Below are 14,573 nucleotides of genomic sequence, written 5' to 3'. Positions count from 1 at the left end.
TACTGTTCCGGAGAGAGCAAAGCAGGCCTGGAGGTTGCTGTACAGACCACCATTGGCTCACCGGGTGGGGGGGATCTGCAGTGGAGGCGGCTGCATGTCATTTTAGCGGTGAATTCTGGTTTAGTCCTGGGGTTGCTGATAATCGTTCCTTTTGTGGTGAGAGGGAGACCGTGTTTCATTGCTTTATGTTTTGTACGAGGCTTCAGCCTCTTTTAGTCCAATCACAAATACTGGGGATTGAATATAATGAGGCGGGAACAATGTGAACCTTGTAAACTTCATTATAGGTCAAGGTAAACTATTATGGACAAACCCGCAAAAATCAGATCAGTGGGTCTGGGCTCCAGAACACAGTTGGGTTCTTCAAAAGGCTACGCGAAAGTAGAATCTTAGATTTTAATTTTTATAAATCTACAAATGAAATGGAAGAGTTTAGGTATATTTAGTGTATAAATAATGCATTATGTGAAGATGATGAGTTACACTTGATGTTATACTACTGTATATATACAGCGGGATAAATAAGTATTGAATGCGTCAACATTTTTCTCAGTAAATATAATTCTGGGCTATTGATATGAAATTTTCACCAGATGTCGCTAACAACCCAAGTAATCCACACATACAAAGAAATCAGAACAAAGAAGTCCATAAATTATGCATAATAAAGTGGAATGACACAGGGAATAAGTATTGAACACGCTTACTGAAATTTATTTAATACTTGGCAGTAAAGCCTTTGTTGGTAATGACAGCTTCAAGGCGCCTCCTGTATGGACAAACGAGTCACATGCATTGCTCAGGTGTGATTTTGGCCCATTGTTCCACACAAACTGTCTTCAAATCTTGAAGGTTCTGGGGGCCTCTTCTGTGAACTCTGATCTTCAGTTCTTCAATTGGATTCAAGTCGGGTGATTGACTGGGCCATTCCAGCAGCTTTATTTTCTTTCTCTGAAACCAATTGGCTATGTGTTTGGGATCCTTGTCTTGCTGAAATGTCCCCCCTCGTTTCATCTTCAGCATCCTGGTAGATGGCAGCAGATTCTTATCAAGAATGTCCCTGTACATTTCTCCTTTCCTTCAGTTATACACTGTTGGTTTGGTGTTTTTGGGGTGATGTGCAGTGCCACTTCTCCTCCAAACATGGTGTGTGCAATGACATCCAACAAATTCAATTTTGGTCTCATCTAACCAGACTCTATTCTCCCAGTATTTCATTGGCTTGTCCAAATGTTGTGCAGCAAACTTTAAATGAGCTTCAACATGCTTTTTCTTCAGCAGTGTCTGGCGCTGTGAGCGTGGATAGAGACCATGGCAGTTGAGTGCATTACTTGTTTTCTTTGAAAGAACTTTACCTGCTAATTGCAGGTCTTTCTGAAGCTCTCCACGAGTGGTTCTTAGCTCTTGGACAACTCTTCTGATTATTCTTTTGACTCCTCTGTCAGAAATCTTGGGAGGAACACCTGGTTGTGGCCGGTTTAGGGTAAAATAATGTTCCAGATCAAAGCTCCAAAGGTGCTCACTGGAACATTCGGAAGTTCAGAAATACGTCTGTAACCAAAGCCATCAGTATGTTTTGCAACAATAAGGTTGTGAAGGTCTTGAGAGAGCTCCTTGCTTTTACCCATAATGAGATGCTTCTTGTGTACACCTTGGTAATGAGAAACCTTTTTACAGGACATCAATTAGGACTAAACCAACTGATATTCACTTATATGACAGGGGATACCAGGATTGCTTTCTAAACACCACTGACAGATCTCAGCTGCATTCTTGGCTTTCTATGCTTTTTTCCACCTCCTTTCCTTCATGTGTTCAATACTTATTCCCTGTGTTATTCCACTTTATTATACATAATTTAATTAATGGACTTATTTGCTTTGATTTCTTTGTATATGAGGATTACTTGGGTTGTTAGCAATATCTGGTGAAAATTTCATGTCAAAGTCAATAGTCCCATTAGTAATATATTTACTGAGAAAAACGACACGTTCAATACTTATTTTCCCCGCTGTATATTTTTTTCTTCCCCGACTTATGGTTAATTAATTAGAGTGTTTTAGGACATCTTTTACTTAAAAATGTTGCTTCAAATGTTACAATGTAAAAGATTATTTTTGAGTTTTCTGACACAAACATTAATGCTGCTTTTACAAATCCCACACCAAATGACATGTGACAGAGACATTTGCATGGCATGGTTACTTAAATTTCAACCTGTCTTAGGTAGGTAAGTCTAAGCTAGTGCTTGAATAAAAGTGTAAAAGCTCTCTTCTCTTTTTTTGGTGCTTCACCTTGTCACTTGGTGTTACATGCATAAGAGGAAAGGGAGAAGACAACCTCTGTCAATGACCATAGGGCGGAGATGCAGATTGTAGCGGCGTCTTTGTAACACGTTGGTTAAGCATAAACTGGAGATCTGGGCCACTCTGTTCAGGTCAATGTAATAAAGACTCTGAAAGTGAGAATATGATCACCTTAGGAAACTGCCAGTTGACAGGGACCACTCATGTATTTGGCCAGGGGCAAATTTTAGCAAATGGCCTAGTACTAGCAAAGTGCAGCATGACCAGTTTTAAATAAGTGAAGACTGGAACAAGTCAACTAAAGCACAATGGACAGGCTGTCCAGATGGGTACAGCACAATGCTGCATAAACAGCCTGTACTGGTAGGCAGCAGAATGGCCCATTTGTAATGGGGGGCACCAACCGACTGACACATAATTAAAAAGGCTTACTGAGCCATTTGTAATGGCAGAGTAATTGCTAATTAGTTTATCCAGGGAATCCGCACAATGTCCATTTTGTAATGGCTAATTGCAATACCGAGGCTCTGATAAACTCTGTTTTGGCAGAGTACTGACTGACCCCTTTGCCCCAACGATAAGTAAGCATAGCAAACAGTTTGCAATAGCAGTGTACTAACGTGAGGCTGAAAGGTTGGGAGGAACAAGATGCTGGAGCAAATCAAAGTAGAGTGCTGACCAGTGTGGAAAAACTCCTCCTAAGAGAAGTGACATGAGATCGAGACCACCACTGCAGACATTTAAGGCCTTCAGACTTCAAACAAGGCTGCTGGGTCATTCCAGGACTAGGGCTTGACTGGCTTTTGAATTTGATTTGAATTTTTTTTATTTATTACAAATAAAATATGAGGGGAAGCCATGTTAAAGTTAGAAAATGGGATTTATTAGAAAATGGAACGAACCTTAACAGAACTGATCATGTCATTTCTCAATGTCGTCTCCACCCTTCTCAATGCACTTGTGCCACTTGCCTGGAAGTGCCAGCAGAATAAAAGGTTTTCTCTTGTCTTCACAACCACTCATGCACCGAGTTATTACATGCCGAGGGGTAATCCAGTCCTAGGGCAAGTTACTGGGACTTGCAGGACACCAATGTGAAGCCTGCTGTTCGATCCAAGAATCAGGGACTGCTGTGTCAAGGAGTCCATTTGCTGCCAGACAATGCCCACCCGCCCACACATTGCTAAGAAAACCAATGCCTGTCTGGAGAAACTGAAGTTTGAGGTATTGCCACATCCTCCTTATTTGCCAGATTTGGCACCGTTTGATTACCACCTTTTTGGACCACTAAAAAAAAAAACATCTGGGTGGTTGCGAGGACAAGACAAAAGCTTTTATTCTGCTGGAATCCAGGCAGGTGGTGCAAGTGCATTGAGAAGGGTGGAGACGACATTGAGAAATGACATGATCAGTTTTGTTAAGGTTCGTTCCATTTTCTAATAAATACCATTTTCTAACTTTAGCTTGACTCCCCCTCATAATAGTCTAAATCTGTGGTTTTATTGTAACAAAATAAACAAAAAAGAAAAGGAGTATGGGCATCACTCCAATAAAACCCTGACTGCTTCCATCAACAAGTTTGCAGCTACTCTGCCCAGTGCATTTTGTCCATTTTAAAATAAGCTTCCCTTCACAGTTACAAATACTGGAGCCTCCAGCGCATCTTCACACACTCTGAAAGTGCTTCATAAAAAATCTGAAAGGAAATCAGAAAGAATTCATAGTTATACTCAGGGAGGACTAGTAGAGGGCGCATCTGGTTAGGAGAATATCAGATAGACAGAGCACAGAACAAATCTGGTTAAGAAGCTGTCAAGAAGCATCAGTACAGGGCACATCTGATTAGGAGGACACCAGAGTAAGAGCAAGTGTAGCCTCTGGTTAGGAGGATACCACAGGGGACATGCTAAGGGGAAATTTAGTTACAGGGCTATCAGTTAGCATCATGTGGAGTGTGTGTCTATCAGATACCAGTAGAGGATTCGCCTGGGTGACAGCCTATCAGAGAGAAGCAGTAGAAGGTTGTCTTCTGGTTAAGAAGTGATCAAAGAGCAACAGGAAAGGGCAGTTTTAATAAAGGGGCTATCATGAAGTACTACTAGAGGGCATGTCTAGTTAAGGAACTATTGAGAGGCATCTGGTTAAGGGGTTATTATCAAATACCAGTAGAGGGCATCACTGGTGAAGAGGCTTAACAGAGCACCAGTAGAAGGCAGGTTTAGTTAAGGGGCTATCAGGGAGTACACTATTAGAGTGGATCTCTGGTTAAGGAGCTATCAAGTAACATAACTAGAGGGTTTATCTAATTAAGAGGCAAACAAACTACTAATAGAGGACTTCTGTGGTCAAGGGGTTATAATGGAGTACCAGTAGAGGGTGTCTCCAGTTAAGAGGCTATCAAAGAGGGTGTCTCTGGTTAAGGAGCTATGATGAAGCATCAGTACAGGGCTTGTCTTCTTAATCAGCATTAAAGAGAGTACCATCAGAGGGTATCTCTGGTTAAGGAGCTATCGAGAAGCATCAGTAGAGGGCTTATCTAGTTAAGAGGCAAACAAAGTACTAACAGAGGGCACCTCTGGTTAAGGGGTTATAATGGAGTACCAGTAGAGGGCATCTTTGGTTAAGAGACTATCAAAGAATATCACCAGAGGGTGTCTCTGGTTAAGAAGCTATTATGAAGCATCAGTAGAAGGCTTTTCTTGTTAGGCAGCTATCAGAGAGTACCAGTAGAGGGAACCTCTGGTTAAGGGGCTATTATCCAATACCAATAGAGGTGCCACTGGTGAAAAGGCTTAACAGAGTACCAGTAGAGGGCAATTTTAGTTAAGGGGCTATCAGGGAGTACACCATCAGAGTGGGTCTCTGGTTAAGGAGCTACCAAGAAGCATCAGTACAGGGCTTGTCTTGTTAATCAGCTATTAGAGAGTACCATCAGAGGGCACCTCTGGTTAAGGAGCTATCAAGTAACATAAGTAGAGTTATCTAATTAAGAGGCAAACAAAGTACTAATAGAGGGCATCTCCAGTTAAGAGGCTATCAAAGAGTACCACCAGAGGGCATCTCTAGTTAATGAGCTATGATGAAGCATCAGTAGAGGGCTTGTCTTGTTAATTGGCTATTAGAGAGTACCAGCTGACGGAACCTCTGGTTAAGGGGTTATTATGAAATACCAGTAAGAGGGCGACTATGGTTATGGGACAAGGCCACTTGGTGGGTTGTCAGAAGGGGCTATCAAAGAGCACAAGCACAGTGCAGCTTTTGTTGAGGTGCTCAGGGTGGACACCCCAAGTTAAGGAGCTATCAAGAAGTACCAGAAGATGGAATGTGTAGTTAACATGCTCTCAAGGAGTACCAGGTAAGGGCATCCCCAGTTAAGGGGCTATTACGGAGTACCAGCAGAGGGTACCTCTGGGTAACGGAATAGGTTCCTCGCCAGCTTGTCACATAAAGTAGCCTGAAGCCTTTTGTTAATTAGCAGTTCACTAGCTCTTTACCTTTCTGTCAGCAAATGGCCTCGTCTCTTCATAATGAGGCCTACAGTCCACTATCGCTTGTTGTCCCTGCAAGACTGAGCCGCACAGGACTGCAGCTTGATAAGTCGTTGGTTCATGGCCTGCAAAAAGGTGGGGTCCACTTTCTTCACAATGTTGTCTATCTGGTGCGGGTCGGAGGTCACGTTATACACTTCCACATAGTCCTGTGGGCAAAAAAGGAAGAGGATGTGTTAAGGTTGTAATTCTAGCAAGCCACAAGCAGGCCCAGAAAAAAAGAGGCCAAAAGGCAGTCACTGAGCCTACACCTGAACATCAAGATCTCTGCAGACAGGATGGCAGAGTGGGGTGACTTCATAAAATGCATTGAGAAGACATGGGGCACTGACTAGATCATCTTATTCAGACAATTACCTCTTGATCAGCAAATTCACAGTACTGCAGGCTGGCTTCGGCCAAGGTGCGCACACAGGCATATGTGTTGTTGAAGGCATCTTCGCACACACAGTCTGGGAAGCATTGCTAAACAGAACAGAAAAAGATCAGGTGAGCAACACCTCAAAATATCCCATCCAAGGGCAATGGCCCCCTACACCACCACTGGATTAAAGCCATCTCTTCAGTTGAGTTTTTTCGCAAGCCCAACTGAAGTGGTGAAGCTCCCTTACCTTCTACCATCCATTCATTCATCATTCCATACCCATTTATCCAAATCAGGGTCATTCTGACATCAAGGAGCTAACCATGAACAGAATATGATAGTTCAACACATGGCACACCTCCACACTTCTGCACATCTGTTTAATCCTGATATGAGATGCCAGCCCAAGATGGTCTCTTTGTTATGGAAGGCCTGTATTAATGGGGGAGCACAGCCGGCTGCCTTGGTAGGTGGGAGCTGGCACTCTTTAAGCTGGGGTGGCCAGACTTACATATAGGAGATCTAGCATGGTAAGTAATGTTGGGTCATTACAGTATTAACACCAGGCCAGCTAAGCTTAGAATTGCATAAAGTACAATTGTTTCAGTTACTAAAACTGATCTTATCAAAGTAAAACCATTTTCCATAATTATGGGGTGCTTTTCATTAACCATCCTATGGTGAGGTTGACGCATGACACTGTAGATCTTGCGATAACAAACTAGTCTATAATTACTTGGGCATAATTAAGTCAGCACACTACATGTTCAGGTGGCTTCCCCATTTTGACTCAATTGTCTTCATCAGTTGCTACTTGGAACTGCAAAACTGGCTTAGCAACCACAAGCTCCTGTGCGATTAAGTGAGCTGTGAAGCCTTTCACTTTAGTCTTCCTTATTTCACTTTTAGATGGAAAGTCAAGATTGCTTCAATTATGCAGGCTTGAAAAATGTCACTTAATTCCCCTTCTTCAACAGAGCAACACTAACATGGCATATGAAACATGTAAACTAAATCACATTCTCACTTTTTGTCCAAGTGCCAGGTTTTCAGTACAGTAAAAACAATGAAACCAAACTTTATAACACAGTTTAGTAGAATCACAGTAATGTAAGCACAACTTTACACTCACTTAACCATTTTGTACGTACCTGCAGGGCTCTGTGCATTGGCATGCTATTGTGAAGTTTTAATTTGTACTGACGTGGCAAATATATTTTGACAGAAATGAAAAAAAATGGCAGCGACCAATCAAACAATTGGCTGGTATGCCACAATCAATCGGGCACTTTTGCTATAACAGCTGGGGGCATCATGGGGGCAAAAAAAAAAAAAAATCAGAGTGTGTTCTAGGAAAATGTCACATGTTCTGCACTGCCACCTCCAGGAGGCAAACAGCTTTTCTTCATTTCATATAAGACCTTTCTATAGTGGATGCCACTGTATATTAAAAACATTTATAGTCAGAGCTCTGGCAAGTGAAGTGCTTTGCTAAGAATCACACAGAAAGACAGAGGTGGAAACTAAACTGGCAACCATGTGGTTCAAAGTAAGCCACCTCACCTACTTGACCACACTGTCTGCCCACCAACTATTGGTTACTCCTATCCATCCATTATCCAACCCACTTAGTCCATTTCAAAGATGTGGGGATCAGTGTATGTCCAGGCAACAAGCCAGAAACAAAATCCTGAATGGGATGTCAGTCCATTCTGGTGCCCACCCACAAACACTGAAAGGGAGCAAATTAGAGCTGCCAATCAACCTGACATGGGAAGAAAACCAGACATTCATGGAAAAATTAGGGAGCCGACTGGGATTTGAACCCAGAACTCTTGTGTTGTTAGGCACAAGTATTAACTATTGTGGCCAAAACATGTGGGATACTGCAGAAACCAGGTAGGGGAACAGGACACCCCCTGTGGGATGTGCTCTTTAAAAACTGTAGCCCTACTGACAGCATCCCCAGACAACATGCCCACAGTGGACAGATAAGATAAAGGAGCATTGGAATCATTGGATGGAAAGATTCTCTTATCTGATTGGACAACAGCACAGAGCCCACTACCCAGGAGTGGGTAGACAGCCAATGGGCCGAGGTCTCCAGGACCGTGACTTTGTTTTCGGCTTTCTCTGTCAGTGGGCCATATTTCATCAGTTAAGTATAGGAACAGATCTTGTTGGTTTCCGTTTATGTTTAATTGGTTTCTTCCTTGTTCTTCACTTGTTTTAACAAATCTGTATTTCTATGTGTACCATCCATCCATCCATCCATTTTCCAACCCGCTGAATCCTAACACAGGGTCACGGGGGTCTGCTGGAGCCAATCCCAGCCAACACAGGGAACAAGGCAGGAACCAATCCCAGGCAGGGTGCCAACCCACCGCAGGACACACACAAACACCCCCACACACCAAGCACACACTAGGGCCAATTTAGAATCGCCAATCCACCTAACCTGCATGTCTTTGGACTGTGGGAGGAAACCGGAGCGGCCGGAGGAAACCCACGCAGACACGGGGAGAACATGCAAACTCCACGCAGATAGGACCCGGGAAGCGAACCCAGGTCTCCTAACTGCGAGGCAGCTGTACTACCACTGCGCCACCATGCCGCCCATCTATGTGTACCACTTCTGTAATTTAGTATAACATGTACTTGAATTTTAAATAAGAATTATTCACACTGTTTTGTGCCAGCAATCAGTGAAGAGCGCAATACAAAAAATAAGTTGTATTGTATTGTATAAGAGTTTACTTGATGAATTCTGTTTGGTCCATAACTTGGTGAGGTGGACTTTGTAACAACTAGAACACAAAGAGTGAATGTTAATGGCTGTTTTTTGATAGGCTTCACACATCCATGGGGTCACCCCAGGGCTGCCGTCTGTCTCCTCTTCTGCATATGCTATACACAACTGACTGCAGGGGTTCACACAAGGACAGACAGTTCCTGAAATCTGCATTCAGTGCGTTTACACGCAAACACATAATCAGGTCAAGGGGAATAATCCGATTAAGGCAGAAACCTGGCTTCTTCAATAATCCGCATTTACATGTGCAGGTTACCTTCTGGAATTCTCCTTTGTCAAAACGCGCCAATGTCATTAAACTGTGCAAAAAGGCGTTAAACCTCATCATCGGCCACCCTGAATTCGAAAATAACTATGTCACCTGTGATTGTTCAACTCAAGAATTTTAGATCTCAGCCTATCCCAGCCACTAGTGGTGTTCCCCCCAGGCTCTGTTTTAGGCCCTCTTTTGTTTATCATCCATCTTGTACTCCTTGGCAATATCTTTAGGAAATTTGGCATTCAGTTTCATTGCTACGCTGATGACACCCGAATATATTCATCATTTTTTGGGAGTTTTTCCTTGTCTTCTTAGAGAGTCGAGGCTGGGGGGCTGCCAAGAGGCAGGGCCTGTTAAAGCCCATTGCGGCACTTCTTGTGTGATTTTGGGCTATACAAACATAAATTGTATTGTATTGTGTATCTACCAAGTCCAATTCTGCTCTTCCTCACCTAATTCTTTCTGGCTGGCTTTCTGAAATAAAAACCTGGTTCTCTTCTAATTTTTTCAAACTGAACACTTAGAAAACCAAGCTTCTCCTCATTGGCACTAAATCTGCTCTAACCAAACTTGAGAGGTTTTTCCTTGACAATTGATGGTTCTTTAGTTTTTCCTTCCCCTCAGGTTAAGAGCTTGGGTGTCATCCTCGACAGTACTCTATCTTTCAAAGCTCATATTAATGAGAAGTCAAGCAAAATGACACCTTTTATTGCTAACTAAAAACATTACAATATGCAAGCTTTCGAGGCAACTCAGGCCCCTGAGCTGTACATCTTATTTTAATATCTTGTGTTCTATTATGTAAGATAAGTCGCCTAATAACAGAGTGAGCCACACACATATACTGTACCTATACACTCTGAAAGTAACTCCTCGCTATCCAAGGATTCTGTTCCCACAGACTCACTTATCCACTATTATAAAAGTGTCACCCCTTTTATGACACCATTTATGTGTCTATTTGAGGCCATGTGGAGTAAAAAAAAAAAAAAAATAATTCAGTGAAGACAACGATGCAGCAGTGACATGTGAGATTGACCAATAACAGGTTCGTGATGCACTTAGATGTCCGGGGCAGCACGTGTGCTAAGCTGAAAGGATCAATGAGTGTCTAACCTGGTACCAAGAGATGTGAGCAAACCGTTGAACCCCATTCGTGATGGGGACCAGGGCATGAAAAATGGAGTAATGCCAAGTAAGTGTGGGTCATTAAGTTCACACTGATTAAGTCCCTGCACGTTGTACAAACGGGATGGTTTAGTGTGGTGGCCTCTGCAGAGCGTCAAGAAGACGACTGAACTTGACTATCTAGAGAAGTAAACATTTTAAAAAGGGTATTTGCAAGCTGCGGAAAGGTCATTACTGAGCCTCGAGGGTGCAAGAGCGGAGGAGCGGCATGTCCTCCCTTACCCTGTCTCCCTGTCCTAGTCCTGTCTCTGCTGGCTGGGGAGGGTGCACGAGATGGGACCCAAGGTGGGTCATGTTTTGATGAGCTTAGTTGATTTTCAGTACTTACTCGTGGTAACGGTTAGCAAAAGTGCACTGTGTATAGGGTCCATGGGAACTGAACCGTCGTTTTCCTATAGGATCAATGCTTCAGTATTTGCGGTTTCTGTTTCCACTGGTATGCAGAACCTACAGATAAGAAGAATTCACTCTGTGCATACAAATGTACCTATGACCATCAGTTTATGCTCACAAACCACAGTGGCATGCTGATTATTACCTATTGCTACTGGACTGGATGAATGGCGTTGACAGCAGGGTGTAACGGTCAGCTTCAAGTCATTTAGTAACCCACCATTACCCACAGAAGTTATCATGGGCGAGTCAGTGGTTTTGTTTAGTGGTCATGAATCAAAATCATCTTGTTGTAATAATCAGGTGCTGATTGCATGGCAGGAGGCCAGTTTCTCTGGTGGTGGAGAATCAAAGCCATCTTGTGTTTAGGTCAAGTACTCATCAGATGGCATTAGGTCAGCCTGGGCTGTATTGATCATTAATTCCTTCATATTATGCTTTTCCTTTGCACAAAATGTGTATCAAGGAAGCTAGGCAGGCGGCAAGACCACTTTGAAAGGACGTTGTAAAAAATGAGTTCCATCCTTTTATCCATTTTCAGAGTTGCTCAGTGTCATGGGGGGACCTATCCCAGCAAATTAAAGGCAGGAACTGACAATGGATGGGATGCGTCTTCATCACTGAGCTCACTCACACACACAGCTACTGTAAGTTCACACTCATATAGGGCTAAACCAATTAACCTAACATGCAAGTTGTTATGATTGCTGGGCTCACATGAAACTCAAAATAGGGTTTCTCCAAAACCAGGCCTCAAGCATTTCTAACTTGTTTAGCGCTGTGGGAGCTCACCCATGATTAAAAAAGCTGTCATAATACTCACAGAGACCCCAGGACCAAGCACAGGGCAGTCAGGGTCCTTCTCTTCATTCCCTTCACCAGAGTACTCCACCAAGAAGTCAGACCGCCATGTGATGTTTGTTTGGGGTGCAGTCTGTTGGGAAACAAGACTTCAGGCTCATGGAACTAGAAGAGCAGACATTTACAGCTAGAGGCATAACATAACAAGTGAGAAATAGCACTGTGGTCCATTTACTCCTTCACTAATTTGAAAGTGCAATCAAAGAGGACAGTGTAATAAAATTCAATGGAGTCACTAATTTGACATTAATCATTCTTTAAATCAAAAAACTACAGTGATGTGAAAAAATGAGTACACCTCTTGGAAACTGATGACTTTTCAAGACATTTGAACAAGCAAGTAGTAGATCTTCATGCAAACTATTGTTACAGATAAAGGTGATATACCTGAAAAAAATGACCTTTTCAATAAAATATTCATTAGAACATTAGAACACTCTAGATGAGAGCAGGCCATTCAGCCCAACAAAGCTCGCCAGTCCTATCCACTTAATTCTTCTAATAAAACATCAAGTCGAGTTTTGAAAGTACCTGAAGTCTTACTGTCTACCACGCCACTTAGTAGCTTATTCCAAGTGTCTATGGCTCTTTGTGTAAAGAAAATCTTCTTAATGTTAGTGCAAAATTTACCCTTAAGAAGTTTTCAAATATGTCCTGGTGTTCTTGATGAACTCATTTTAAAATAACAGTCTTGATCCACTGTACTAATTCCCTTCATAATTTTAAACACTTCAGTCATGTCACCTCTTAATCTTCTTTTGCTTAAACTGTAAAGGCTCAGCTCTTTTAATCTTTCCTCATAATTCAACCCTTGTAGCCCTGGAATCAGCCTAGTCGCTCTTCTCTGGACCTTTTCTAGTGCTGCTATGTCCTTTTTGTATCCTGGAGACCAAAACTGCACACAGGACTCAAGATGGGGCCTCACCAGTGCATTATAAAGCTTGAGCAGAACCTCCTTGGACTTGTACTCCACACATCAAGGCGCTATATAACTTAACATTCTATTTGCCTTCTTAATGGCTTCTGAACACTGTCTGGAAGTCGATAGCTTAGAGTCCACTATGACTCCTAAGTCCTTTTCATAAGGTCTACTCTCGATTTTCCGACCGCCATTGTGTATTCAAACCTAACATTTTTACTTCCCACGTGTAATACTTTACATTTACTGACATTAAATTTCATCTGCCACAAATCTGCCCAAGCCTGTATACTATCCAAGTCCTTCTGTAATGATGTAACTGATACCAAATTATCTGCTACTCCACCTATCTTGGTATCATCTGCAAACTTAACTAGCTTGTTACTTATATTCCTATCTAAATCATTTATATATATTACAAATAGCAGCGGCCCTAGCACTGACCCCTGTGGAACACCACTCTTAACATCGGCCAATTCTTATGAGGTTCCTCACACCATCACTCTCTGCTTCCTTTGTCTGAGCCAATTCTGCACCTATCTAAAAAAATCACCCTGAACTCCCACTTATTTTAATTTGATGCCCAACCTCTCATGTGGCACCTTATCAAATGCTTTCTGAAAGTCCAGATAAATAACCTCATCTGCTCCACTTTGATCGTATCCTTTTGTTGCCTCCTCATAGAATTCCAGCATGTTAGTAAAACACGACCTCCCTCTTCTGAACCCATGCTGACTGTTCAGAATAACTCCTGTCCTTGCCTGGTGTTGCTCAATCTTATCCTTAATAATTCCTTCCATTAATTTTCCTGTGATGCATGTTAAGCTTACTGGCCTATAGTTGCTTGGATCTGCCCTGTCACCCTTTTTATATAATGGGATGATATTTGCCATTTTCCAGTCCTTCGGAATCTCTCCAGTGCGCAGTGACTTGCTAACAATATGCGTCAAGGGTTTATATACAGTATGTACTCGCTAGCCTCCTTAAGAACTCGAGGGTAAATATTATCTGGTCCTGGTGATTTGTTTGATTTCAGTTTATTTAATCTCAGCAGCACTTCTCCCTCTACAATTTCCAAATCCCTCAGTACCTCCTTAGTAGTCCCTGTTACCTCTGGGAGGTTATCCACTTGTTCAGTTGTAAACACCTCAGAAAAAATTAAGTTTAGGGCATCCGCTATTTCACTGTCTGTATCTTTTAATTCCCCTTTACTATTTCTGATGCACTTGACCTCCTCCTTGACTGTTCCTTTACTACTAAAATATTGAAAGAATCTCTTAGGGTCTTCTTTCGCCTTATCTGCTATATTCCTTTCCAACTGTCTTTTAGCCTCCTTGATATCCTTCTTAATGGTTGCCCTCATGTTCTCATACGCTCTACGATTCACTTTGCGGTCATTAGTCTTATATGCCTTATAAAGCAGTTTTTTCCTTTGCAACTTCTTTTTTAAATCTTTATTAATCCACCGTGGAGTTTTTTTTATAGTTTCCTATTAATTCCAAATTTAGGTATGTATCTGTCCTGCATTTAATGTAAAACATTTTTAAACCTGTTCCACTGCTCCTCGACTGCTCAAAATTAGCCCAACCAAAGTTCAACTTAACAATTTTAGTCTTTGCATCTGCACTCTTACAAAATACTGAGAATTGTATTATATTATGGTCACTTGACCCGAGTGGTTCAATCACCTGTACATCCTCAATTCTATCCTGATTATTACAAAATACTAAATCCAGACAGGCTTCACCCCTTGTTGGTGCTTTAACATGCTGTGTTAGAATACAGTGACTGATTACTTCTAAAAACTCCTGCTCTTGTGCTCCTCCATCTGCAAGGTTATCCCAGTTAATATTTGGATAATTAAAGTCCCCCATGACTATAATATCTCCCTGTAAACTTGCCTTTTTGATATTACTAAAAAGA

The 14,573-nt window shown here is 42.0% G+C and overlaps 1 protein-coding gene across 1 annotated transcript in view; it reads right to left on the bottom strand.

Moving 5' to 3' along the window:
• Positions 1 to 3,784: 3,784 nt before the first annotated feature.
• Positions 3,785 to 14,573, bottom strand: part of gnsb (glucosamine (N-acetyl)-6-sulfatase (Sanfilippo disease IIID), b) — a 77,892-nt gene continuing 67,103 nt past the window's right edge. Inside the window, exons 11-14 of the mRNA XM_028797816.2 lie at positions 11,694 to 11,804; positions 6,212 to 6,319; positions 5,801 to 6,003; positions 3,785 to 4,002 (exon numbers count right to left, since the gene is read on the bottom strand). Coding sequence (XP_028653649.1) covers positions 5,851 to 6,003; positions 6,212 to 6,319; positions 11,694 to 11,804 — 372 coding nt within the window. The 3' untranslated portion in view covers positions 3,785 to 4,002; positions 5,801 to 5,850. The remainder of the gene's footprint in view (positions 4,003 to 5,800; positions 6,004 to 6,211; positions 6,320 to 11,693; positions 11,805 to 14,573) is intronic.

The sequence above is a fragment of the Erpetoichthys calabaricus genome, chromosome 1 (genome assembly GCF_900747795.2).
Source record: "Erpetoichthys calabaricus chromosome 1, fErpCal1.3, whole genome shotgun sequence".
Classification (NCBI taxonomy): Eukaryota; Metazoa; Chordata; class Cladistia; order Polypteriformes; family Polypteridae; genus Erpetoichthys; species Erpetoichthys calabaricus.
The sequence above is the reverse complement of the archived record's forward strand: the minus strand, read 5'-3'. Positions and strand labels throughout refer to the sequence as shown.